Source organism: Sorex araneus, chromosome 5 (genome assembly GCF_027595985.1).
Source record: "Sorex araneus isolate mSorAra2 chromosome 5, mSorAra2.pri, whole genome shotgun sequence".
Lineage (NCBI taxonomy): Eukaryota > Metazoa > Chordata > Mammalia > Eulipotyphla > Soricidae > Sorex > Sorex araneus.
The window spans coordinates 66,046,315-66,073,174 of record NC_073306.1 but is presented as its reverse complement, the minus strand read 5'-3'; the positions used below and the strand labels follow the sequence as shown (position 1 = coordinate 66,073,174).

The following is a 26,860-nucleotide window of genomic DNA, read 5'->3' as shown; positions in this document are numbered from 1 at the left end:
TCCCAGTGACAGATCGCGCATACCTGGGTTTCTCTTGCAATGTCACTCTGAGCTATCTCCAGCCCCTAGAAAAATATTTTTGAAAGTACAAATAGAGGGGCTGGAGTGACAGTACAGCAGGTAGGGTGTTTGCCTTGCATACGGCCAACCCAGGTTTGACCCCCAGGACCCATATGGTCCCCCAAGCCCACCAGGAATGAGCCTCAATGGCAGAGCCAGGAGTAAGCCCTGAGTACTGCTGGGTGTACCCCAAAAACAAAACTCAAAATGTACAAATAGAATTATATCACACATCATCTTGCTACCACTCCCCCACTTAAAGGCAACCCTGCAACCAACAAACTTTCAACAACTGACCTTAGGATAAAGTCAGAACACCCAACTTGCTCTATAAAGTCTCACACCCAAGGTTTGGCATACACCACCCGCCTCCTCTCTCTGCACTTTATCTACCCTGGCCTTTCAAATGCCAGGCTTCTTTTTGCTTATGCACACAGTTTTTCTTAGACATCTCTTTTGCTCCTCTGCCCTAATTCTTTCCTGTCCTCTCACTTTATTACACATACCTTGTTGTCTTGTACTCATCTTCCTAATCTCAACTATAGTATCTCCACACCTTGCTGACCACATAGCCACATTGCACTATGTACATCTCCCAAGAGCTTCATAGAGTTTTTATTTTACATTTATAGATGCACTCGATTATAGTATAGATGTACTTTATTATTAGGTTCTATTATTGGACTGGAGCAATAGCACAGCGGGTAGGGTGTTTGCCTTAGACGCGGCCGACCCGAGTTCGATTCCTCCATCCCTCTCAGAGAGCCTGGCAAGCTACCGAGAGTATCCTGCCTGCCCGGCAAAGCCTGGCAAGCTACATGTGCATATTCGATATGCCAAAATCAGTAACAACAAGTCTCACAATGGAGACGTTACTGGTGCCCGCTTGAGAAATTGATGAACAACAGGACTACAGTGCTACTCTATTGTTAGCTATTCTTGCTATATGTGCCATGATAATAGGAACAGTGCCTTCTTTCTATTTCTTTGGTTTGTTCTTTGGGTCACATCTGGTGGTGCTCAGGGCTTACTCCTGGCTTGGCACCCAAGGATCACTCCTAGTGGGCTTGGGGAACCATACGGGGTGCTGGGGGTTGGACTAGGGTTGGCTGTATGCAAGGCAACTACCCTGCCCACTATACCATCTCTCCAGCTCCAAGAAGCAGTGCCTTCTCCTGCTCCCTCACTAGGATGACACTCAGTGATGTGAGGTGGTGACAGGGATAGAATTTGTGGCCACACACCCACAAAACAGATGCTCTACCATTCAATCACACCCCCAGGACCCACCTGTAGAATTTTTTGGTAGACATTCTTTATCAAATTGGGGAAGTTCTCCTCTGTGCCTTTATTGCTTATTATTATTTTTTAATTGAATCACCATGAGAAAAGTTACAAAGTTTTTAGGTTTAAGTCTCAGTCATACAATGATCAAACACCCATCCCTTCATCAGTGCACATGCTCCATCACCAGGAACCCCAGTATACCTCCCCTCCCATCTCCCCCCCCCCCCCCCGAGCCCTCCGCCTGTGTGGCTGATGATTTTCACTTTACTTTCTCTTTACTTTGATTACATTCAATATTCCAACAGAAAACTCACTATTATTATTTGGAATTTCCCCCCAACAATCAGACCTGCCGAAATGGCATTATTTGATAATTTGTTTTCCATTGCTGAGAATGAAGAGCACATGAGGTCTTGGATTTTTGGTATTTTAGTAATTAAGTGCAGAGAAATTTCTGCCAGAAGTCACATCACTGCAAGCTCGTACCTCCGGTTAGTGGGCTCCAAAAGATGGTGGTCTCCACACTGCCGCCAAAAGGAAAGCCTGAGAGAGAAAAACCTTTCCCCTCCCGGGACGGCATGGGGCCGTAGCTTAGTTCACTGTCTAGAGGCATTTCTGCAAGAAACCACTGGGTGCCAAAAGTAGTTAGTGGGCCTTTGGGATCATGGTTTTTTAGGAGCCTATTGCTTACTTTTAAATCATAAATTAGTGTTCATTTTTTTCAAGTAAATTTTATGCATTTACTGATATAAGCATGTGATTTTTCTCCTTTAGTCTATAAATGGGATGGATTACATCAGTTATTCAGATATTGAAATAGCATGGTAATCCCAGGGGATAACTTATTTAGTTATGGTGTATAATATTTTGTTCAGGATTTTTGCCTACATGTTCACAAGGCATTTGGGGTCTGTGGTTTTCTTTTACTGTAATATCTTTGTCTCAGGACTTTGATATAAGGAAATGCTAGCCTGAGAGAATAAATTAGAATGCATTCACTCCGTTTCTGTTGTTTGGTAGAGATTTGGTGATGAGTTAGTATAATTTTTTCCTTGGCTGGTAGAATTCATCATCGAATCCACTTGGAAATGATGTTTTATGTTTTGGATAGTTATTAATTATTGATTATATTTCATTCATTCCTCTTTCTTCTCCTTCCAATAATCCCATCACAGGTAATTTTTAAATTTCACCACAAATTTTGAAGACTCTTTATCTTTATCAGAATTGTTCCTCAGCTTTTTCAGATTCTGTTTTAATTTTCAGTCTTTTTTATTTCTGCTTTTCAGGTTTAGAAGTTTCTACAATCATCTTCTCAAGCATAGAAATTTAAAAATGTAGTAGAAATTTAGTAGACAGTTATACCCTGTCTACTCAAACATCATCAGAGATGTTCTTTATTTTTTGTAACAGTGTTTTTTTAGTCTCCAGCATTTATTTTTGAATCTTTCTTTGAAGTTTTATCTCATGCTTACATTATCTGTCTATTTGGGTACGCTGTCTACCATTTATTTTCATTTAAGTCCTTAGCATATAACTAATTTTATGGTTTAATTCTGACATGTGTACTACATCGAACTTTTATTCTGACACTTTCTCAAGTCTCTTCAAACTGTGTTTTTTTCCTTTTAGAATTTCTTGTAATATTTTGTTGACTGATGGATACTAGGTTAAAAAAAAACTTAACAAGCTTTTAGTAATATAATGTATGAGGAGAAAGAAAGTAGACTATAGTCCTCTGAGTAGGTCCTTGTGAGCTTATGCCTTAGACTATGAATGTCATAAGTAATGCTTAGGTTTTAACTCCCTAACTTCAGAATGGCCGAAGGGTGGGGAAAATTTACTGTTTACTCCTTTTCACATGGGTTAGGTTCTGATCAAACTTTATTAAAATTAGGCACTGATAAAATAGCCTCTCCCTATAATTTTCTTTAAATTGTGCCTTTTGTCTCTCCAGTTTTTGTGTAGCTTATTTTTGCTTTGTGACCTTTTTTTTTCTTACACATTTAAGAAGTGTTGATTTTTCAGTTTAGTTCTTTACTTGTTTCTAGGACGAAGTGATTACTTTTAAGTTCCCATTTGCTAGACCAAAAAAAAAAGGAAGTGCTTAGATCATTGACATTCACTTAGCTGAGGAAATGTCTGTATAAATGTCTGTATAAACAGAAAGACACTATTTCAGAGTTTGTTTGGAAGAAGGATAGAAGGTTCCCATTTAAGGAGCATTTGTTCTGTCTCTTGTATTTCCTACTTTTCACAATAGGACTTTTAAAAGGAGCTACTATCATTATTTTCTGAAAAATGAAACCTGAAGTCCAAAAAGTTAAACATCATATTATCACAAAATGTATATTATGTAGAAAAGCTAGACATTGTATTATTTTTGAATATTTTATTTATTTTTGGGTTTTGGGTCATGCCTGGCAATGCTTAGGGGTTTCTCCTGTCTCTGCAGTCCGGAGTTATTCCTGGAAGTGCTTGGGGGACAATATGGGATGCTGTAAATTGAACCCTGGTCAACTACATGCAACATAAACATCCTACCACTGAACCATCACTCTGGCCTCTTTATTGACTTCTAAGAAGTGGCTATGTACTGAGTACATGCTCTTTGCCAAGAATTGAAGCCATCCAGAGTGAATATAGTCCCTACAAAGATCAATATGCAGTAAGAGCAGGCTACTGAGAAGTAGTCATAACGGGTCCTAAGTAGATATTGTGATGGACAGAGTTGATGAATTTGATAAAGTTTCCATATGGAAGAAATGGACTCTGCAAAGCATAACAAACTTGGTCTATGATCACTGGGATATTCAGTGTCTTGGTGATAGCAAGTGTGATTCTGACAAGGGGTGTTGGGAACCAGAATATGAGTTTGTTTCTCATGAATTATGACAAGAGATTCAGACTTAATTTTAACAGTAGTAAGGAATTAAGATAGTAAGATAGGTTTAAATCATAAGTTATATTTCTTCTCAGAAATATGATTTTGATGGCTGAGGATTCTTAGATAAGGGAGCTGGATGGGCTACCATCTCAAGGGTTCCCAACAGGAAGACTGAACATGAGAACCAAGGCAGTGGCGATACAGTGAAAGAGGGAAGAAGTGAGTTCTTTGGCCAAACTGATGCAGGAAGCTAGAGAATAGAAGGCAGCTAAAAAGATGCTCTTGTTTCTGGTTTGAGCAGCTGAGAGGATGGTGGTATTACTCACAGAAATAGAGAAAACAGAAGGACGAACAGATTTTGTGGAGGAAGATGGTGAGTTGCTTTAGACGTGCTGAGTTTGGGATGCACAATGGAAATCCAACCAGTTCTGTTTCGCTGGCAGACTTTTGTGATACAAATTCATTAGGAAGCTCTGAGTAAAGCTGAAATCATGGCTATGACGGAGTTTCTCTAAAGATAACCTGTTCAATGGAGAAGAGCGAAGGTGCCACACAGCTAGGATGCTGGGGAATGCCTCTATTGAAATAAAGTGAAGTAAGAAAACCAAGAATGAAAGAACCAAGAACAAGGAGGAGCACTAAGGAAGAGAAATCATATTGGGTAACTGAAGCATTGCGGCTGAGGTGAGACTTGGCACACCCTAGAAATCTCCTTTCCTGGCCACAGAATTCCATATTCTAGTCTCCTTGCACTGAAAGAGACTCAATTAAGCATCTGCTAAGGGAAAACATGCAGCTAATATAGATTCATTTTCCTTGCACACTTTTACTTCCTATTCATGATCCCTTTTGGCAATTGCATGAAAAAGAACCTTTGAATGGAAGCTACTCAGATTTTTCGGTGTTTTTTTTTCTTTGTGTGTGTGTGTGTGTGTTTGTGTGTGTGAGATGTTAGTGGTCTGGCTGCTGGCCTGCTATCTTTCTTGTCTTGGCTCTGAAGTCAGACAGCTGTTCTAAAATTCTAACTTAATAAACTTCTTAATTTCTCTGTGCCTCTGTTATTTCATGAGTAAAATTGAGATAATCATATCTATCTTATATAAATGAGGATACAATAAGGTCATAAATGTGAAACAAAAAGAACACTATTAAATACACTGTGTTTGTTAGAAACTAATGGGTAGGGCAATGTTTAGAATGAGGGATGGTTTACAGCAGGCAAACTATGGTCTTTTGGTCAGATCCACCCTCCAGCCTATTTGTGTGTGTCTCTGCAGTTAAGAAGGGGTTTATTTTAAATTTATTTTGTAATATTTAAAAAAAATTTTAAATAAAAGCATCGTGAGATACATAGTTGCAAAGTTGTTCATGATTGGGCTTCAGTCATACAATGTCTTTCCTTTTGGGGCATTAGGGTTTGCAATACAGGTACTGAAAGGTTATTATACCTTTACCTACTTTCGTTACTTAATTCTTGTCCAGAGTAATAGGAAGGAAGGGGTTTAAAAATTTTTAATAGTTGAAATAAATCAGAAGGAATAATATAATAAAAAATTTAGTATGCATAAGGTTTTACTGGAAAACAACTAGACATATTTAAGTACAGTTTTGACTTCCTTACACTATAATGGCAGAGTTTGAGTGCTTACATCAAAGATCATATGGCTCACACAGTCTAAAATATTTACTCTCTGGCTCATTACAGTAGAAGTATGGTAATTCAAATGCAGCAAAGTTAGATAATTAAACAGCGTGAACCAAAATAGACAGATAATCTGAGACCTTAACAACATCTTTTCTGTTTGGATGCTTTTGGAGCATTTGCTGCCAGATTCAGCAAAATTTGATTCCTCATTCTGCAGCTTGTTAGCTTTGTAGTCTTAGAAGTCATTTAACTTCTATAAGCTTTAGTTTCCTCAACTATAAATTGGAAATATAAAGACCTAGAATCTTGTGATACTGTAGGGGTTAAGAAGAATGCACCTAATCCAAAAATCAGTGTCTGGCTTATAAATAGGTGATCAATAAATGTAAGCTATTGCTTCATTACTCTGGGCTTACCAAAATTGTTGCTGTATAACAGGATGCATAAGACTGCCCCAAATCCTGTGATTTGGCTTTAGTATATGATGAGACAGATACATAGGCTTTTAGTTGGCTTCTCACAGCCTGTTTACATGTATTGTATGGTGCTTTAATGATGTTATAAATATCCAAATGGCAAAAAATAGCCCCTCATATTTGCTGTATTGATATTTCTTTTTCTCTTTAATGTCTTCTGTGTTATTGCTTTATATTATAGGCCAAATTTTTGCTTAATATTACCTTGTTGAAAGGTTATCCTAGTTAATGTAGATTATCCTACTTAATAGTATACTCTGTTCTCCAGCTCACCATTCCTAATCCTATTACACTGGTATTTGACTTTTCATTTTCTCAGAGAAATGATCACTTCTGACAGTCTAATGATTTTACTGACTTATTTTGTTTATTTACTGTCTTTCCCAATACCATGTAAGCTGTGTGTTTGATATCATTATATATTCCAAATATTTATGTTACCTGGCACATAGGTGTCAACTTAATAACTTGTCAATTTGTTTTTAATTATAATTATATAATTGTAATTAAAATTTAATTAAAAATTTAAATCATTATATATATTAATACTATTATTAATAGTCTCTTGCCCGAGCGCCTGGCTATCTTCCTCAGGGCCCCTCGGAGGAGGTGGGCTCCAGCTTCCCTCCCCGTCCCGAGCAGAGCTCCCTCGGCCGAAGACCTCCGGAGCCTAGACACAGCCATACTCAAGGCCCCTCTCCACACATTTGGATGAGCCTCATGCATGAAGGTACTGGCAGAGAAACCCAGGTGTGTGGGACTCGGGGCTGAGACCTCCAAGCCTGCTCGGATCGGGACTGGGCCTCTTCTGCCCAGATTTCCTATTTTCCAGTAGCTAGGCAGTCACACCCAGGGAATTCCCCTGGCGCCGTGTAATCCCACCAACGGCCAACATCCAGAGACTTAAAAGCAAGCTCCCGGAAAACATCTTATAGCCTAGTTCTCCCTCTGGGAGAACCTGGCAAGCTACTGAGAGTTTCCTGCCCACATGGGAGAGCCTCAAACTCCCCATGGTGTATTCATACGCCAAAACCAGTAACAATGATGGGTCTCATTCCCCTGACCCTGAAAGAGACTCTAATATGGCATTGTTGGGAAGGACGAGTAAAGAGAGGCTTCTAAAATCTCAGGACTAGGACAAATGGAGACGTTACTGAGACCGCTCGAGAAATTAGATGATCAACGGGATGATGATGATAATATTTATTAATAAACAGAATAATAAATATATCAAATAATTAAATATACTTATGATAAATATAATAAAATAAATCATATTATCAAATATCATAATAAATATTATGTTCCATTTGCTCTCAACAGAACAAACATCTCTGAATGCAGCAGTTATGTGTACTGTTGAGAACTCAACATGATGAACGACCTGGCACCTGAGCTGCGCAGGAGGAAGAGAGCGGTGTGGAATGCCTTTAAGAGCATCGAAGAAGTTGTTAAAAGGATGGAGAACCTCCAGCTCCGGGCACATCTTTTCAACTCCACCATTCTTCCTGCACTAACATACGCCTGGGCCCTACAAAAACAGGATGAGAACGCTATTCGGGTATCCCAAAGAGGAATGGAAAGAGCTATGCTAGGAGTATCATGTTTCACTCAAGTGAGAGAAGGAATCTGGAGTTCCAACCTCCGTTGACAATTGAGAATCAGGGACGCTGTCTTGTTTGCCAAGGCATCAAAAATCAGATGGACTGGACACATAATGCGATTTGGAGGTGATCGCTGGACTAGAGCTGTTACTGACTGGATTCCACAGGATGTCAAAAGAATGCCTGGCCGCCCACATACGAGATGGTCAGACTTCTCGTCAAGATCCTGAATGAACAGTTTGAAGCTTTTTGAGTTCCTGGGTGAGCAGATGCCATTGGGCTACACTAGCATGCGGCAGGGACAAATGGAGATGTTACTGGCACCTGCTCAAGCAAATAGATGAGCAACAGGATGATGTGATACAAGTGATATTTCTTAATTGTCACTGTCACTGTCATCCCATTGCTCATTGATTTGCTCGAGTGGGCACTAGTAACGTCTCCATTGTGAGACTTGTTACTGGTTTTGGCATATTGAATACGCCACGGGGAGCTTGCCAGGCTCTGCCATGCGGGTGAGATACTCTTGGTATAGCTTGCCGGGCTCTCCGAGAAGGAGGGAGGAATCAAACCCGGGTCAGCTGTGTGCAAGGCAAACACTCTACCCGCTGCACTACCCACCCTGAATGCGCCCAATCTCATCTGATTTCTTAATTAATATATTAATAATAACATGTTGATTAATACTTAATTTGTTTAATTACAAAATGAAAAAAATAGGTGAAAAATGTCGTCATTCTTTGCAGTCGGGGGCTCCTAAATGGAGCTGAGAAGTCCCAGGTGACAGTGATTCTTGTCCTGCTGCGATAGTGTTCAATGCAAGGATCAAGGATGCAGAGCTGCTTGATCCCCACGGTGCTGAGGGTGACATGGCAGTGATGGGGGCATCTTCAGGGCCACACCCAATGACTGAGGAACCATCTTGTGTGGGAGATCAAACTTGCATCTGCACCTTAACCCTGTACACTCTCTCTGGCCTCAAGAATTATCTTTGATTGCTCAAGACTGGATGTAATCCTTTAACCTGGTCACTTTTCTTTTATAATCTCTATAAAGTTCTCAGTGATATTTGTCAAAATACAGTTTCTGCTCCATTTCCTCCACTTTTTCTTCTAGAACTCCTTGTAGAATATATATATGTGTATATAAAAGAATATATCAGTCCAATCATTCTATCCTGTGTCTGATAAGCTAATGTTTATATTTTACAAGTATTTAACTCTTTTTTAGTGCAAGATATTCTCTTTAGCTCTATTATTAAGTTTTTTTTAGTTGTCTAGTTTACTATTTAACTTGTTAAGTAAATTTTTATTTCAGTGTCAATGTTTTATGTGCCAAGAATTTCTATTTCTTCCCTTCTTCTATTTCACTTTTTCTTATACTTGTTTCATGGTTTCTTTATTTCCTTGAATATTAAAAATTTTAATGTGTTAATATGTCTTTCAAAATAAACCACACACTAATGTTTTATAAGAAATGAGGTTTGTCCACATGACTGAAGCAACAAAATCAATGCAATCTTTATATGATTTGCTTTTGTTTTGGGGTCATACTTGGTGGTGCTTATGAGCTACTCTTGTTTTGGTGCCTGGGGTCACTCCTAGAGGTGCCCTAGAAGACCATTCAGTGCCAGTTATTGAATTCTGAACACAAGCATGCAAAGCATATGCTCCAGGCCTTTGAGCTATCTCCCTGACTTGCTATACATATATAACATATACTATATGTACACATATACTATATTCATATATACATATATAAGGAAATAGAACTATCGTAAACATTGTAAGGAAGCACAAAGACCATGACTAACCAAAGCAACCTGAAAGGGAAGAAGGAAATTAAAGATATTACATTTCTTGACTTTAAGGTATACAACAAAACAACAGTAATCAAATCATTCTGGTACAGAAGCACACACACACGGGCACACACACAAACACACACAATGAAGTAAAATAGAGAACCCAGAAATACAGCCATAAATATATGGACATTTAATTTAAAACAAAGGAGTCAAGGTCATAGATTGTGTGTGTATGTGTGTGTGTGTGTGTGTGTGTGTGTGTGTGTTAGAGGGGAAAGCCAGCAAATGGTGTTGGATAAATTGGACCTTAAAGAAAAAGAAGGATATAACTAAAAATATATGGAAGAACACTATAAAATACACAGAAATAAACATATTCTGGGCTTTGGACTCAGAGTTAAATTTTAGTTTTTAGTTTCAACGAAGGCATTCAACATAATCTATGAGGGAAATACAATCCAAAACCACAATAATTTATCTCACTCCTGTGGGAATGTCTTATATTAAAAAACAGACAGGGACAGCAATTATGGTTGTGAGAGAGGAAAAAGAACTCATATACTACTGGTAGGGAAGTAATTTGACTTAGGCTCTATGAAATCAGTATGGAGATTCCTAAAAGAACTTAAATGGCAGTATCATTATTTAGCAATACCACTCAGGTATTTTACAAAGACATGAAGACATCAATTGAAAGGATGTTTGCATGTTCCTATGTTCCTATATTTATAAGCAACATTATTCACAACACCCTAAAATATGGAATCTATCTACATCTCCATTGACAGTTTCCTGGATAAATTGTGACATATACACCCAATGGTGTATTATGACAATTATCAGATTGTTTAATTAATGAATGGAATACAAATAATCAAAGCAAAAGAGCTGACAAGACACAAGAAAATATGTCTTAGATTCTGTGATAACTGTGGTAATTACCAAAGAGAAAAGGTAAGGGAGGTCAGAGGAATGGGTTACCTCATTGGGGTCATTCTGATAGTCTGATGCACAAGAACTTTGCGGATGCAATGAATCTTGTACACATATAGAGCTATGAAGTTGTATTCTCCAAATCTTACTAAAGATATGGTTCTTTCACACTTTTACATTATAACCATTTTGAATTCTTTCAGTTGTCGAATCATCTAGGTTTCTTGTTATAGTTAATTTTCTTGACTAGTCTATAATTTTGGATTACCAGCCCACCTCCGATAGCAGTTGCTTAGCGTATACCTCTGCTGGGATCTTTTTTTTTAAAAAAAATTATTCATTCTCAGTGGAAACACTGGTGGAGAGAAGTTGACATTGGCAGAGGAATTGGTGTTGAATTATTGTATGCCTAAAACTCAATTATCAGTAACTTTGTAAATCATGGGTCTTTTATAAAAACTGAAAAAAATTCATTCCCTAGTGAGTTTTATTTTATGCTATGGTAGTTAAAACAACATGATTACAATAGCTTCAACATTCATGCTTTTAGTGTACAGTTACTGTACCTCCAATCCCAACAAAGTGCTCAAGACCCTCGACCTCTGTCCTTACGTCACTTCTAGACTTTCTCCTCCTTTCTCAGCCCACATCCCCCTTATCACTCTGTAATCTTACTCTAGTCAAAGTCCAAAGGCTTTTATTATTAGATATTATCCATTCCTTTCTATGTTTCTTCATGTACCACATTTGAGTGAGATCACCCCAATATTGCCCTTTTCTCTCTACAATTCATTTAACATGACCACTTCTAGCTCTACTTATGTTCAATCAAAAGTAAAATTTCCATCTTTGTGTATTTTATGGGCTCTTAAGACAACTGAATTAGCTTCAAAAGTGATTCACTGAATGGCCTGTCTTTGGAGATAAGGCTGGGAGGCAGTGTAGTGCAGATGTTAAGGCACGTACCCTGAGGTTTCTTCTCCACTGTGAAATTACTGTGTAACTATGGGGCAATCACTCTATTTAATGTCTTGTTTATGAAAGAGATAGTAATTTCTATTTCTCAGAGATACTATGAGGAATTAGTGAGATAATCAAATTAAGGAATTTAGCACAAGAATTAGCACAATGATTAGTACGCATTAAATACTGAAAAATGTAATAGCTATTCTATCTTGTCAATATATTCTTCTTGCTTTGTGATACAATAAAAGATACTTAATGCTTTTAAAGACCAATTTATGAGTGTGTATGTGAAATGCAAAGCCACTAGACATTACTCTTGTCAGATCTGTTTTATTTGTGACATATATTAGTGGGAGAAGAGGGGAAAAAAATCCAGGAGAACATGTTCTCTTGGCTTTCAGCCATTATAAATGAATACTGATGAGAGGTGGAAGGAAGTTTCTGACATAATTCTTCTTTAAAAATAAGACCTAATTAGTGAGCTGGACCATTTGCCAACTATTTTATGTCGTTAAAATTTAGCAATAGGGAGAGTTCTTTTGTTGAGAAGAAAATGACCCATATAAATTTCTTTGGTATTATTCAAATAGAAAATATATTTAACGATTTGTCTCTGAGGTCTAGGGTTATCAGTGTCATTCAAAGGTTTAAACTAGAGAAGCAGCACTCTCAATCTATAACTGATACCCAATAATTACTCTCGGTTTGTTACTGCAGGATATCGAGACAGAGGTAAATTTCTCAGGAAGAGAGGCTCATATAACCTCATATCTGTTTCGTATAATCATTTTTTTGGGGTTATTGCTGTTTTGGATCTGTGGATGAGGAAAGGTTAAAGGACCAAAGTTAGTTAACGGATGCTGAAGGTTGCTGTAATTTATCATGGTCTATGTCATTAGTTATCTAAAACCATTTCAAAAATGAATCATAACTCCGATTTTCACAAAATCTCTATGAGAATGTATATTAAGCACCTTCAAATGGAAACCAGTTTTGAGATTTTTAATTACCTGATCTTCATAATCAGACCCCATGTCAATGATTTCTCCAGCGTCCAATAACATTGAAGGGTCAAGGTCACTTGAACCTAAGATTAAAAAGGAAAAGATTATCTGAAGGCGGAAGTATGTATTTCTACATGTTTTTATGTATATATCTTTTTGGGTCACACCCCGCAATGCACAGGGGTTACTCCTAGCTCATGCACTCAGGAATCACTCCTGGCGGTGCTCGGGGGACCATATGGGATGCTGGGAATGGAACACAGGTTGGCTGCATGCAAGGCAAACGCCCTACCTGCTGTGCTATCACTCCAGCCCCTGTTTCTATATTTTTAAAGATGTTTTCTAAGTGTTCTTCTACAAATAATCTCTCACTTGTTTTCCTCAATGGAAACATTATGTTCTAACAAACATTACATTACGTTCATAAACATTCTGATGCCAGGGAGAGAGTACAAAGAACCAGTGTGAATGCCGTGCAGCAGGAGGCCCTGGTTTCTATCTCTTGTGTCACAAGGTTCCCAAAGCACTGCCAGGTATAACCCTGGGGATCCCAAACACCAAATTTTTCTATCCTTAAGATGAAGACCATCCTTAAAGGAGATTTCTTGACAGCAAGGGCAAGAAATTTCTTGACAGCAGCCAAAAAAGAAAAAAATAGGCAACTATTCTGACTAGAAGTAGAGGTGTGAGTCTTTACAAGGAACTATAAGTACAAATTCTGAGGATGATTAAGGTTTCCGGAGTTGAAGCACTTTGGGTGAGAGGACTAGGAACTGAAGGGAAGGAATGCTCTAAGGAAATACAGAGTGGGGGTAGACCGTGGGAATTTCCAAAGCAGGAAGGGTTGAGTTTGTTCAATGTGAAAGTAGGAGAATTCTATTCTTCAGACCAATTCACCTTAGTCCCTGATAAGAAGAAGCAGGTTAGCTTTGGGGGTGGTGTGTGTGTGTGTGTGTGTGTGTGTGTGTGTGTGTTTGTATGGTGGAGGGGCAGGTGTGGAGGGGAAAGTTAGGCTACAACAGGTAGTACTTAGGAGCTGCTCCTGGTTCTGTGCTCAGGGATCATTCCTGGATGTGCTTGAAGGAATCATGCCATGCCAAGGATCCAACCAGGGTCAACTTTGTACAAGGTAAAATGACCTCTATACTATCTCTCTGACCCCAAATTTAATATGATAAAGTTTACCCCATATGCTGGCCTAAAGGTTTTGTCAAATTGCTCGCATATTAATATCCAAGGCTCAAACCTCAACCATAACAGGGCTTCTGAGGCAAAATTGACTCATCACTTTTATTTAACCACTTGCTCCTGCTGGGAAATATATATCATTAAACTAGGCAGAGAGACATTGCCCATAAAATGTTATTATATATGTGGTGAAGAAATTAACACTCCATGTTTCAGTGAGAACTTGACCTCGCCAAATAATTCTTGATGTCAGAATATGCAATAAACAACGTTTAATAAGGCAGGATTTAAACTTTTTGTTGTTGTTGAATCACCATGCGATATACAGTTACAAAGGTTCGGGACTGGGTTTCAATCACACAATGTTCTAACACCCACCCCTTCATGAGTATACGTTTCCCATCAACAGTGTCCCCAGTTTTCCTCTTGCTCCAGCCCCACCCTAGCCTTTCTCCATGACAGGCACTTTTCTTCTCCCTCTCTCTCTGTCTCTCTGTCTGTCTCTGTCTCTCTCCTTCTATTATTATGGTTTGCACTATAGGTACTGAAGGTTAGTATATTTGTCCCTTTACCTACTTTCAGCACTCAGTTAAAATATCAAACTTTTTTGATGCTCCTTGGATATAAACCTCTCCCAAAGATGCTGTTTTTACAATTTTCTTCAGTGCAAAATGCAAAGTATGTCCTCATATAGTCTTTCTTTATCTCTTCCTTTTTTTGTTTCTCATCATTATCCTAAATGTTGATACCAAATTGATTAGATAATAAGCAGAGATATTATTATACATCATGTTGATATATTTAACACCTTTCTTTCTCCTCAAAGGATAAGGTTTTTAAAATGTAGATCCATAACCGGACTAGAATGATAGCACAGTGGGTAGGGCGTTTGCCCTGCACATGGCCGACCCAGGTTCAATTCTTCCGTCCCTCTCAGAGAGCCCAGCAAGCTACCAAGAGTATTCTGCCCACACGGCAAAGCCTAGCAAGCTACCCGTGGTGAATTCAATGTGCCCAAAACAGTAACAACAAGTCTCACAATGGAGACATTACTGGTGCCCACTCAAGCAAATCGATGAACAATGGGACTACAGTGCTACAGTGCTATAGACCCGTGACCTACCAAACCATTCTGGAAAAGTAACTAAAACACAGATTAGCCATGTAAAGCTCAAATCTGTGTGACCAGTCACAGTGTCAGAACTCCCTTGCCAAACTGCACTGTTAATAAAGTGGCTGCAGGCCGGGGATATAGCTCAGTAGCTAAACACTTGCTTTGCACATGTGAGACCCTGGGTTTGATCCCTAAAAAACAAACAGACAAAGAATATATATATATATATAGCGAAGAGGGCATTTGCCTTGCATGCGGCTGACCCGGGTTTGATTCTTCCAGCCCTCTTGGAGAGCCCGGCAAACTACTGAGAGTATCCTGCCCTCACGGCAGAGTTTGGCAAGCTCTCTGTGGCATATTTGATATGCCAAAAACTGTAACAACAAGTCTCACAATGGAGACATTACTGGTGCCCGCTTGAGAAAATCGATGAACAACGGGACGACAGTGCTACAGTGCTACACACACAAACACACACACACATATCACTGTTACTGTCGTCCCATGGCTCATTGATTTGCTCAAGTGGGGACCAGTAACGTCTCCATTGTGAGACTTGTATATAAGTCTCACAGTAACATATATTTATATATATACATATATATATAATAAAGTAGTTGCTAGAATGGAGTTTGGAAGACTGTCATACACTGTTAGCATGAGATTAGAGAGGTGATATGCAAAGTTTCATATCATATATAACTTATCTAAAGCAGTGGGGCAGTGACATACTTTTAAAAATCTGTACTTTGGGTATCCTTCAAATACAAATTTTGCTCAGTGATTCATTTCAAAGGACTGGAGCACATGCCTTGTATCCACAAGGGCCCCAGTTCAATTCTTGGCACCTCATGGCCCCTCCTGTCCATCATCATCCCCAGCATCCACCCTGCACCTCCTTCCCCAGTATCACCACAGGTAGCACTGATGGCCCCCAGCACGCCTGGGTCAGAGTAACATTGCAGGGCGGGGCTGAAACACTGAACTGTCCAGCCTGGGTGGTTTAATGTTGCCAAGGTGGCTCTGGGGCTCATGGTCCCTTCTTTAAAGAACACCCTGAAAACTTATAAGGTATATCTTGAGGCCAAAAATACTTGACAGTCTCATGGTTCTGTGTGAAGATCAGTCTGCAGTTAGGTGTTATGAGGCAGTCACGACATCAGATGTAAAAGGTTTATTTTTCCATTATAAGATCACGGGCACTGTAAAATGGTATTTCAGAGAATCCTGCCACCCAATTTTAGCAAAAAAAAAAAAGAAAAAAAAGAAAAAGGAAAGAGAGGTGTGGAGAAGTAAAATAATTTTACGCCAAGATCATAGAGAAAGTGAGGGAGATCAAAGACAGAAATTGTTGCTCTCTTTCCCCTAACACATCCAGCTGACTCGCAATTCTAAGCAAAAGCTGTCTAAGTGGCTTTGTGCGCTGGGTCTCTCATTATGGCACTCTACAGGAGAAGCCGGGAGGGGTGTGGTGCCTCTGCGACATTTGGAGAAAATGAGAAATGATGAATGGCTGATGATGAGGTGGGTCATGGGGTAGCTGCAGAATGGAACAAGGAGAAGTGGAATCAAGAAGTGTCACTCCAGCCTGTGACAATCATGGCAGCTGTTATTGAAGGCATCATTAAAGGCAAAGCCTATTTTATTTAGCTTTCATTATTTCCACAATATGCATATTATCCTCTGCTGGCTACTGGAAGCGATCAAAGGTACAGCGATTAAAACGATACTTCATCTCATCTGTATTCAGAGTGATTCCTGTGAAGTGAGAGTGCGGTCTGAACACAAAGGCTTATTAAACATAGAGTTGCTTGAGTTTCTGGGCCCTGCTTATTTGATTTAATTAAAAACTTTTCTCTCATGAAAAAAGTACAATGTGAAGGGTTCTTGAACAACCCAGTTAACTGAGATTCCACATTAATTTTTCAAATCATGAAAAAATTGTTAGAAAAATATGTTCAGCAATAATAGAATGAAGAGATTCTTTATCAGAAAGAAAAAAATGATTCATGTTTATATGGAAGAATAAATTGACTTTCCTAATAAAGTGCTTTTAGCAGAAATTTTATTTTTTCATTAAGGGATGGAATTTCTTGATGTTGTTGCTCTTGGCAACAGTACTAATATATCATAGGAGGCAGTAGACAAAAGATATCATTATCAGCTCAGATAATGATTGAATCGCTTTCATTTTCTTTTAGCACTGGTTGCTTGGTTTGCTGAAAATGAGACCTTTAATAATAATTGAAGGTTTGACATACAAAACTGGGGGTGTAAATAATGATATATGTACATATTTTTGCCTTTATTAACTTGGTGATTCAATACAGAAAACAACCACAGTGATCTTGTTACGGAAACAAATAAAAAAAAAAAAAGCAAAATAAACAGCAAAATAAAAAAAAATTTGAAAAAGTGACAGTATGGCTTTCATGTTCCCTTGTCTTAAATTTCTCAATTTCCTTTCAGATTTAAAAACATTCTTTCAAAAAAAAATAAAATAAAAAAAATAAAAACATTCTTTCTCAGCGAGCAGACAAAGGCGCGTGCTGAAATAGAACCGCAGCAGGGAACACTCAGTGTCGCCAGCATTAGACATAGACTGGTCTTTGGAAATATGATTTTAGATTGCTTCTTTAAATTTAAGTGGGAATAAAGAAACCCAGAAGTCAGCCACATCATTGTCTGGGACGCTATTACTGAGCTTTTCTCTCCTAGTGGACTCCAATCTAAAGTTTTAAGAAGGCCCTCCTTCCAGTTTGAGTACTAAATAAAGGGGTTCTCCACACAGTCGGGGTTTGTAGGCAGTAAGGGAACCTGCAGACAAGCCTACTCTATTATTTCATTCATTTGCCTGTCTGAGGACTGAAGAGCCTGTTCCTTACCCTTATCCTCCCTTACCCCCACTTCTGTCTCTTTAACTCAACAGTGAGCAATTTTAGGTGGAAAATTTTTCTCATCTCTGAATGTAAGAACAGAACTTTTGTTGTTGTTGTTGTTCTTTTTGGGCCACACCTGGCGATGCACAGGAGTTACTCCTGACTTTACACTCAGAAATTACTCCTGGCGGTACTCAGGGGACCATATGGGATGCTGGGAATTGAACCCAGGTCGAGTGCATGCAAGATTGCTGTACTATCGCTCCAGTCCCAAGAACAGAACTTTTCAGAAGTATACATTTGCTAGATAAGCAGAATGACTAAAAAAAAAAAAAAACCAAAAACAATAAATAGACATTTAAATTTAATTTTTCAGAAGTTGCCCTAACACATTCACTGTATAATGTTAAATACCTCCTAAGTGCCTTGGACACCAGGCACGGAGGATCTAGTCCTAATTCTAATATATGTGAAAGATGTTAGTTACAGCTTGCATGAGAATTTCTTTAAAGAGATCGTTTCTTCTTCAAAGAACTATTTTATTTGCTGAAAGCATCCTGATGCACTGGGGTCCAGAAGGTAAGTGTGAGGGACTAGGGTTTGGGTGGACTGTGGGTGAGAATGAAAGAGATGGATATTTAGTGACTCCACAATAGGGGCAGGGAAAAGAGGAAGAGGGAGAGGAAAAAAGGGGGGTGGGGGAGGGGTTGGTTTGCGTTGTATAAGGACCCATGACTTTTCAAAGCAAAGACACTAACTTATATAGAATTTTTTCAGTGCTGACAGCCACATATTTGATACACGTGGGTCATTTACTCTTACAGAGACAGAGAGAGAGAAAGAAGGAAAGTGCCTGCCATAGAGACAGGCTGAGGGGAGGGTCTTGGGAGGGAAACTGGGGACATTGTTGGCGGGAAATGTACAATGGTAGAGGGATGGGTGTTAGAACACTGTATGCCTGAAACCTGACCATGATTAGCTTTGTAACTCACGGTGACTCAATTAAAAAAAAGTCATTTACTCTTTACAGTAATTAAGAGTTAGGTTTCATTTTTGACCTCACTTTAGAGATGAGGAAATTGAAGCACAAAGTGGATGAGTGATGCAGGCAGAAGCTCTGCTATGGAGAACTCTAGCGACAGGTGACATTGTAGCTAGAACCCCCAAATACAGAGGTTCTAAGAAATGATACTCTATGGCATGGTAGCAAGCCAGTGCACGTTCTGATTTGGAGTTCAAGAAAACATGACACAGCTCTGTGGCAGCATACCCAGCTGGGATGGGTGCACTGGACAAGAAACGCCTGAATGCCAGTGCTCTCTGTCTCTCTCCCCGCCACCCCATTCCCTTGCGAAGTCTTACAATGTAATAAGGCAAAACAGATTATTGCCAATCAAAAACAAATTATATAATCACAACTGAGATAAAATTCCAAAGGCAATGCGTGGGTTTTCTTGCAGGTACCTGCACTGCGGTCTGGGGAAATCTTTGAGGAAATCACATATAAAGTACAATCTGCTGGACAGGGAGAGACATAGGGACTTTGAGTAAACTATGCAAATAACCAGAAGTAAGAAGTTCTCAAGGAACTGGGGAAAGCAAGTGATGGGGAGGAGGAAGCAGTGCCAGGATGGGACCACTATAGGAAAATTAAGATAAGGGTTTTTTCCTACCATGTTAAGAGCACTGCAACTTAGCGGGCAGAAAAGTCACAGAAAATTCTGCTCTGTATAATTTATTTATTTATTGATGATACAGTGTGATCAGAGCTTCATTCTGTGAGATTCCCACCAAAGACCCTGGGTACACGACAGCCGGGAGAAGCCAGAAAAGAGGGGAAAAGGCCTGCAAGGAATGACAAAGCCTTCAACCAGTAAGAACAAAGGACTGGACTTCCATGGTTTACTCAGGACCGATGAGTATGAGTCACAGGGTCAGGAACATTTTCGCCTAGCTTTCATAAAGGAGCCAAACTGCATGCTTTTATATGTAGAATCTCAAAAAGTCAAATGCAAAGAAACAGAGTAGAGAGGTAGTTTACTAAGGGTACAGAAGTAAGGAAATGGAAAAATACTGATTGGGGAATACATAATGTAACTATGCAGGATCTAAGGTAACATGAAAACTCGAATGCTGTACTGGTTACTGGAAATAACTTACAATATACTTCAAGTGTTCTTTCATCAGCCACAGGAAAATGGTAACTCTGTGTAGAGAAAGTGGACTGTAGCTATCATTTCACTATATGTATCAGATCATCATTTCATACAGATTAGATATACACAATTTTGGGGGCCAGAGTGAGAGTACAGGGGTTAATGTGCTTGTCTTGCCAACCTGGCACCACACATGGTCCCCTGAGCTCACCAGGAGTGATCTCTGAGGAAGTCCTGGGCACCACTGGGTGAGGCACCTCAAATAAAAATATATAATGGACCAAACATGATGACCTCTCAGTGTCTGTGTTGCAAGCCATAATGCCCAGAAGGAGAGAGAGGGAGTATGGGGAATATTGTCTGCCACTGAGGCAGGGACAGGGTGGGATGGGAGGGATAAACCAGGGATATTGGTGGTGGGGAATGTGCACTGGTGGAGGAATGGGTATTTGATCATTGTGTGATTGTAACCCAAACATGAAAGCTTGTAACTATCTCACGGTGATTTAATAAAATTAAAAATATATGTATATAATTTTTATTAAACTCAGAAACACTGAAACCTACTCATGTGGAGATATATGGCAGCCAACCAGGAAAACTGAGGTTCTGCAAAGACTAGGATTGAGAGTGAAGAAAAGACTGAAGGGATAAATCCAGAGTCTAACGGTGCCATGGATGGACTTGTTGAACTAGGTCGGTCATCAACATCAACAAGCCAAGAGATTTCAACCAAAAAGGCAGGTTTCTGGGTTACCTTGAAAGAGGGAGAATGGGTGCAATAGTGCAGAGCAGTGAAGAGGCTGCCCCAGGAGGGAAGGAATCATGTACTTCTAGGTTACCACAGTTCTCTGGCTCACTTCCCTTCCTGGGGGTTCTCACAAACAGAAGAGGCTTATGTGCTTGTTGTTTTCTCCTAAATATTTTTTTGCAGAGAGTGCATTTTAACATTATAAATGCTGCAGACATGCGTCACTGAAAATCACCATGTTTATACACTACATTCAGTCTACGACTTTAAAAAGTCCAATTTCATCCTTCATCATGGTCCCCTTTTACCTGATTTACCCACCCAACCTTCCTCTTTCTCTTCTAGTAATCACTCATTGGGTCTTAGAGTCTAAAACTTTAAGTATGTCTTTTTTAGTTTATTCATTTGTATTAGGACAGATTTATTTTAGGCCTGAAGCAGAACACAGTTTCCCAGGGTCTCAGGGGAAGCTAGTGGGAGTTGGGGTTCTAAGGAAAGTCTTTTGTTCATAAGCTTGGGTTCCAAAAAGAAAGCGTCAACCCTAGGAGACCTCTGCTGCAGTCTAGGACTGGACACTATCACAGAGAGTACAAGGTCACTGCACCTATGTCGCTTGCTAACTAGTACATAAACCAGCATAGAAGTATTACCGCAGGACATGGGAACCTTGGATGATGCCTCTAGACACTCACAAAGTTGGGGAGGGATTCTAAAGAGGAGCAACTGAATCAGCATCTCCACTTGACTTTAGGAAACCAAGGACATTGAGAAGCAAGGCATTTTGCTGGAAGTCAAAATAAATGTCCTAAACTAAACATTAACTTTAAAAGTATATCTATCAGCTCTTTTTCAGAGCAAGCAGCAATAGCTTTGTTTAAATAATCTTACAAGCTTATTAAATAGCCCAACCTTCTCGACAACAGCCAAGGCAGATGAGTGGACACCAGTCATCTGGGTTCTCTGGCTCTGTCCAGAAATCTGTACCTTTCTTTTCTGCCTTTCTTCAAACGGCAAGGAATGGGCTGCAATTTGGCATCAAAGTTTAAGTGCTTATCCTTTTTTCTCTACAGCCAAGAACTTTTGGTCTTTCCTCATTGAGGACACAAATAAGGAGAATAGTCAGGAATGGAACAAAGCCTGGTTCTACAAGTCAAAAACACGAGGGAGAATGAGTTGACCCACAGTCAGAGTGAAAGAGAAGAAGGGTCAAGAACTTGAGTATGTCCCACAGAACTGGAGCAATTACCAGCATTACTTACACTAACTCAAATTTCTAGGCAAGAATGAATGGGGAAAACTGGGACAGACACGGCCTATGCACCAGGGGACATGTGTGTATGGGAAATCACTTATGAGTCGGGAAGTCCTGGGGAAACTGTAATTTTTAATTGTTACATGAAGAATAGCCCAGATTCTATTTTCTTCCCCGGTTCATGACCACAACATAGGTCGTGAGCCACATAGTGACTAAATGCTGTTACCTGTGCAGTGACAGGAAGAAAGGGCCAGATGCATAGTTCTTTTCTATTTTTCTTGCATCTTTAGTTTTCTTTTTCTATTAGTCACTGTGAAATTATAAAGTTATTCATGATTTGGGTTCCGGCATACATTTTTTTCAAGACCTACCCCTCTACCAGTACCCACTCCCCTCCAACAATCTCTTCCTATCCCCTTTTGCCTCCCACCCACCAGAATGCCTCTACCAGGAGCACTTTTTAAAAAATATGTAAGTTACAGCTTTGTAACTGTGTATCTCATGGTGATTCAAAAAAAATTTTTTTTAAAAGGGGAAAATGTATGTACTTGCATTGTGGTTTACTGTACTGTTGCCTCTGGGGTTTCACTTTACCACCTTTCCTCACACCTGCTATTCCAGCCTGATCTTCCCTCCACAATAGCCATGCTCCACCCTGTCCTATCTCCCAGTCCCCTCAGGTGGTGTGTTTCCTGCTGATTACCAGTTTTCCTGTTGTTTCCATTATCTTTGGGTATTCATTATTCCCTCATTCTGTTTCATTATAATCTGTATATGAGACATCATTCTATGTCGGTCTCTCTGACTAACTTCACTCAGCACGATATTTTCCAGATCCTTCTATGCAGCAGCAAACTGCATTACTTTATCTTTTTTTTTTAATGGTCGAGTATAATGGAATATTCCTTGGCATCTTTATTTTTCGCTGCAGCCCTGGAGCGATAGCATAGTAGGTAGGGCGTTTGCCTTGTTCGAGGCTGACCTGGGTTCAATTCCTCCGCCCCTCTTGGAGAGCCTGGCAAGCTACAGAGTGTATTTCGCCTGCTCCGCAGAGCCTGGCAAGCTACCCATGATGTATTTGATATGCCCCAAACAGTAACAAGTTCACAATGAGACGTTACTGGTGCCCGCTTGAGTAAATCCACGAGCAACAGGATGACAGTGATACAGTGATCTTAATTTTTAACTTGAAGGTATGAACCTTGGTCACTCTTCAGGTCTTCAAACCTTATAGCAGTTTGTTGAGTTCCATTACTACAAAGCTGCAGACAGTTGGCGGGGGATCAGAATGTAGGTCCCAATGTCCATGGACTCAGGGACTTACCTGCAGCAGCCTCTTTGTTTGGAAATAACTTGCTGTCAACTGCCACACTGATGTCATAGAACACTTCATCCTCATCACGGTCAGCATCAAACTGGGGAAAATCAGAACAGACAAGTTAGAAACATGAAATAATAGAAACTAGTTCGTTTCAAAGTAGAATGAGAATATGCCACACAACCCTATCTCTCATGAGGATAGCAGGACAATAGAAATGAACCTTTTGAATCTTTAAACAGACAATTAGAGGATTCAAAAGCCTATACCTCAGGAATTACCCCTGGCGGTGCTCAGGGGACCATATGGGATGCTGGGTCAGCCGCGTGCAAGGCAAACGCCCTACCTGCTGTGAGAGCCAGGAGTGAACCCTGTGCATTGCCGTGTGTGAACCCCCCCACCAAAAAAAAAGCCCAAAAAAAGCCTATACCTTGTATCAAATTGAGAAAAGTATTGATGATTACTGTAAAGTCACTGGGGCTGGAGTGATTTTATAGCAGGTGAAGCACAAGTGCCTTTCATATGGCCAAACTGGGTTCGATCCCTGGCATCCTATATGGTCCTGACAGGAGTAATTACTGAGTGCAGAGCCAGGAGTAAGCCCTGAGCTCCAATGGGAATGGCCCCAAAACCAAAGTGCAAAGTCACTTATGATTAATAGAATAAACAAACAGACCATGTAGAGGGCTGGGGCGATAGCTCGAAGACTCAGAGCAAATGAATCCTGGGTGCATGGAGCCCTGGGTTTAATGCCCAGTATCCAGCAACACATGACTTTCTAGGCACTGCAGAGGGTAGGGAATATTGTGGTGGTCCCCAGCTGAGCATTAAACCATCCAATCTGGTCGGCTGCACATCAACAGGAGTAGCACTCCCCACTCCAAATGCAGGTAGAATTTCCTTAATTAATTATTTGTAAATTTTTATAAAAATAAGCCTTGAAAAAATAACTGAAATCTACCTTGCACTTTTCAGCTCTTAGGTTATCATCATCATCATCATCATTATTATTTTTGATCATGGCTCCATACTCTGAGGACACTCCTGGAGGTACTCAGGGGAACCTTATGTGGTACTGAGGATTTGATTCAGTTCTATACAAGTCAAGCACCTAACCCCTGTATAATCTCTCCAACCCCTCTGAGGTTTTATTTAAATTAAGAAAGAATGAAAATATATAGCTCTAAACAACTAGAGACTAAACTAAGAAGACCAGAAATAAAAGTGACAGCTGATGTCACAGAGAGGCAAAACGTCATGAGAGATTGCTGAGAACAATTTTATGTCTCTAAGTTAGAGAACCTTGAAGAAACAGATGAATTTTTGGAATTGTACAGTGTTCCAACTCCAAATTTGAAGGTAACAGAAAACCTAAACAAGGCTAATTACAAGCAAAGAAATAAACAGTTATCAAAAATCTCCCTCAAAACAAAAGCCCAGGTCTCCTGCTTTTATTAGTGATTTCTAACTTCAAAGATAAATAAAAAGGGGTTAAAAAAGAAAAACCTTTGTGTAGATGTACCAAAGTTTCTTTAACCAGTCATCTGTTCTTGGGCACCTGGATTGTTTCCAGATTTTGGCTATTGTGAACAGTGCCGCAATGAACATATAGGTACAGATGTCATTTCTACTGTGCTTTTTCTGCAGCCTCAGGGTATGTTCCCAGAAGTGGTATTGCGGGGTCATATGGAAGCTCAATTTCTATATGTAAGGGTCAGGAAGATTGCTCCATAGTTGGAAGCCTGCCTCATGAGAGGACAGCTGTAAGAGAGAAGGGGTCACTAAGAAAATGATGGTTGGAGGAATTGGTCGGGATGGGAGATGTGTGCCAAAAGTAGATAAAGGACCAAACATGATAACCTCGCAGTATCTGCATTGCAAACCATAATGCCCAAAAGTAGAGAGAGCGTATGGGGAATATTGTCTGCCACGGAGGCAGGGGGAGGGTGAGAAAGGTGGGGGTATAACGGGGATATTGGTGGTGGGGAATGTACACTTGTGGAGGGATGGGTGTTTGATCATTGTGTGATTGTAATTCAGACATGAAAGCTTATAACTATATCTCACAGTGAATCAATAAAATTTTTTAAAATGCCAAGTTCAAAAAAAAGAAAAAGAAAAACCTTTAAAGGTGATGTACTATTCAACCTTTACTGAAAAATTAAAGAAACAGGAAATCTTTCAGTTTCTCTGATGCCAACAATACCCTGATCCCCAAACCAGAGAGGAATCACCAAGAAAGAAACTTCAGGGCAATATCCCTGATGAAAATAGATGTCAAAGAACCTCAAAATCTTAGAGAACAAAATTGAGCAGTAAATGGAAAAGAACATGTATCATGACTAACTGTTATTTTTTTCCTTTACCTCCTATATCTCCTGTACTATATTTCCAGCCCACAAGAAGGACCTATATTAAAAAAGGAAGTGCAGCTGAGAATGTGGACAAAAAGAAGAAACCTCTTTCACTATTGGAGGGAATTTAAACTGCTATTTCAGTCTACTGGGGAAATAGGAGAGATTATTTTTTTAGGTTAAAAATAGGACTATTGGGGCTGGAGAGATAGCACAGCGGGTAGGGCGTTTGCCTTGCACGCGGCCGACCCGGGTTCAAATCCCAGCATCCCATATGGTCCCCTGAGCACAGCCAGGGGTAATTCCTGAGTGCAGAGCCAGGAGTAACCCCTGTGCATCGCCAGGTGTGACCCAAAAAGCCAAAAAAAAAATAGGACTATCATTATTCTCTCAGATGATCACACTTATAAGTAATATACAAAGAAACAAGACAAGAGAATAGATGATATACAGCAAAAACAAATATTCTGTGACTGTCCACGGAACTGAGGTTGCCACAATGCAGAGTGGATTGAAAGGGTCCAGTGGAATGCGGTGGACTGCATTTGGAATTTGCTGATGGGTAGATCTTAGAACATTAAAATGTGTACCACTGGCCCACTTGCAAACCAATGTCATCATCATAAGAAATAAAATAAACAATGCAAAAAGATAAATGACTGGGGAAAGATTTTATAATTTATTGCTAAAAAAAGAACAATTCACCAAACCAAATATTAGCTGCCATAGTAGATATTATAGATAGTACATATAGATTTAATCTATAAATACATTTATTTTGCTCTGTTCTATTTATTTTTCTGTTTTGGGTGTCATACCTAGCAGTGATCAGGACATAGAGTTGGCTCTGTGCCCAGGGATCGCTGCTGAAAGCCTCGGGAGACCATATGGAGTGTTGGGGATGGAGTTTGGGTCAGCTGCATACTAGGTAAGAACCCTAACAGTGGTACTAGCACTCCAGCCCTGAGATTTATTTTAATTAAAACATTTTTATGTGGCTGCAGTGATAGAAGGGTGCATAAGGCATTTGCCCTGCACATGGCCAACCCAAATTCAACCCACAGCACCCCATTTGGTCCTCTGAGTACTGCCAAGAGTGATCCCTGAGCACTGCTGGGTGAAGACCCCACACAAAAATTTTATTATGTCACTGTGATCTATAAATTTATTCATGAT

At 39.7% G+C, this 26,860-nt stretch overlaps 1 protein-coding gene and 1 long non-coding RNA gene across 3 annotated transcripts in view; one reads left to right on the top strand and one right to left on the bottom strand.

Moving 5' to 3' along the window:
- The window catches only part of AK5 (adenylate kinase 5), a 285,808-nt gene that overhangs the window by 121,611 nt on the left and 137,337 nt on the right, over positions 1-26,860 (bottom strand). For both annotated transcript variants that reach the window (XM_055140783.1, XM_055140782.1), the window contains exons 7-8: positions 23,337-23,427; positions 12,676-12,752 (exon numbers count right to left, since the gene is read on the bottom strand). In XM_055140783.1, coding sequence (XP_054996758.1) covers positions 12,676-12,752; positions 23,337-23,427 — 168 coding nt within the window. The remainder of the gene's footprint in view (positions 1-12,675; positions 12,753-23,336; positions 23,428-26,860) is intronic.
- On the top strand, positions 4,583-9,439 carry LOC129405136 (uncharacterized). Its single transcript, XR_008630355.1, has 3 exons — positions 4,583-4,918; positions 6,917-7,085; positions 7,679-9,439. It is a non-coding gene; the product is annotated as an uncharacterized LOC129405136 (long non-coding RNA).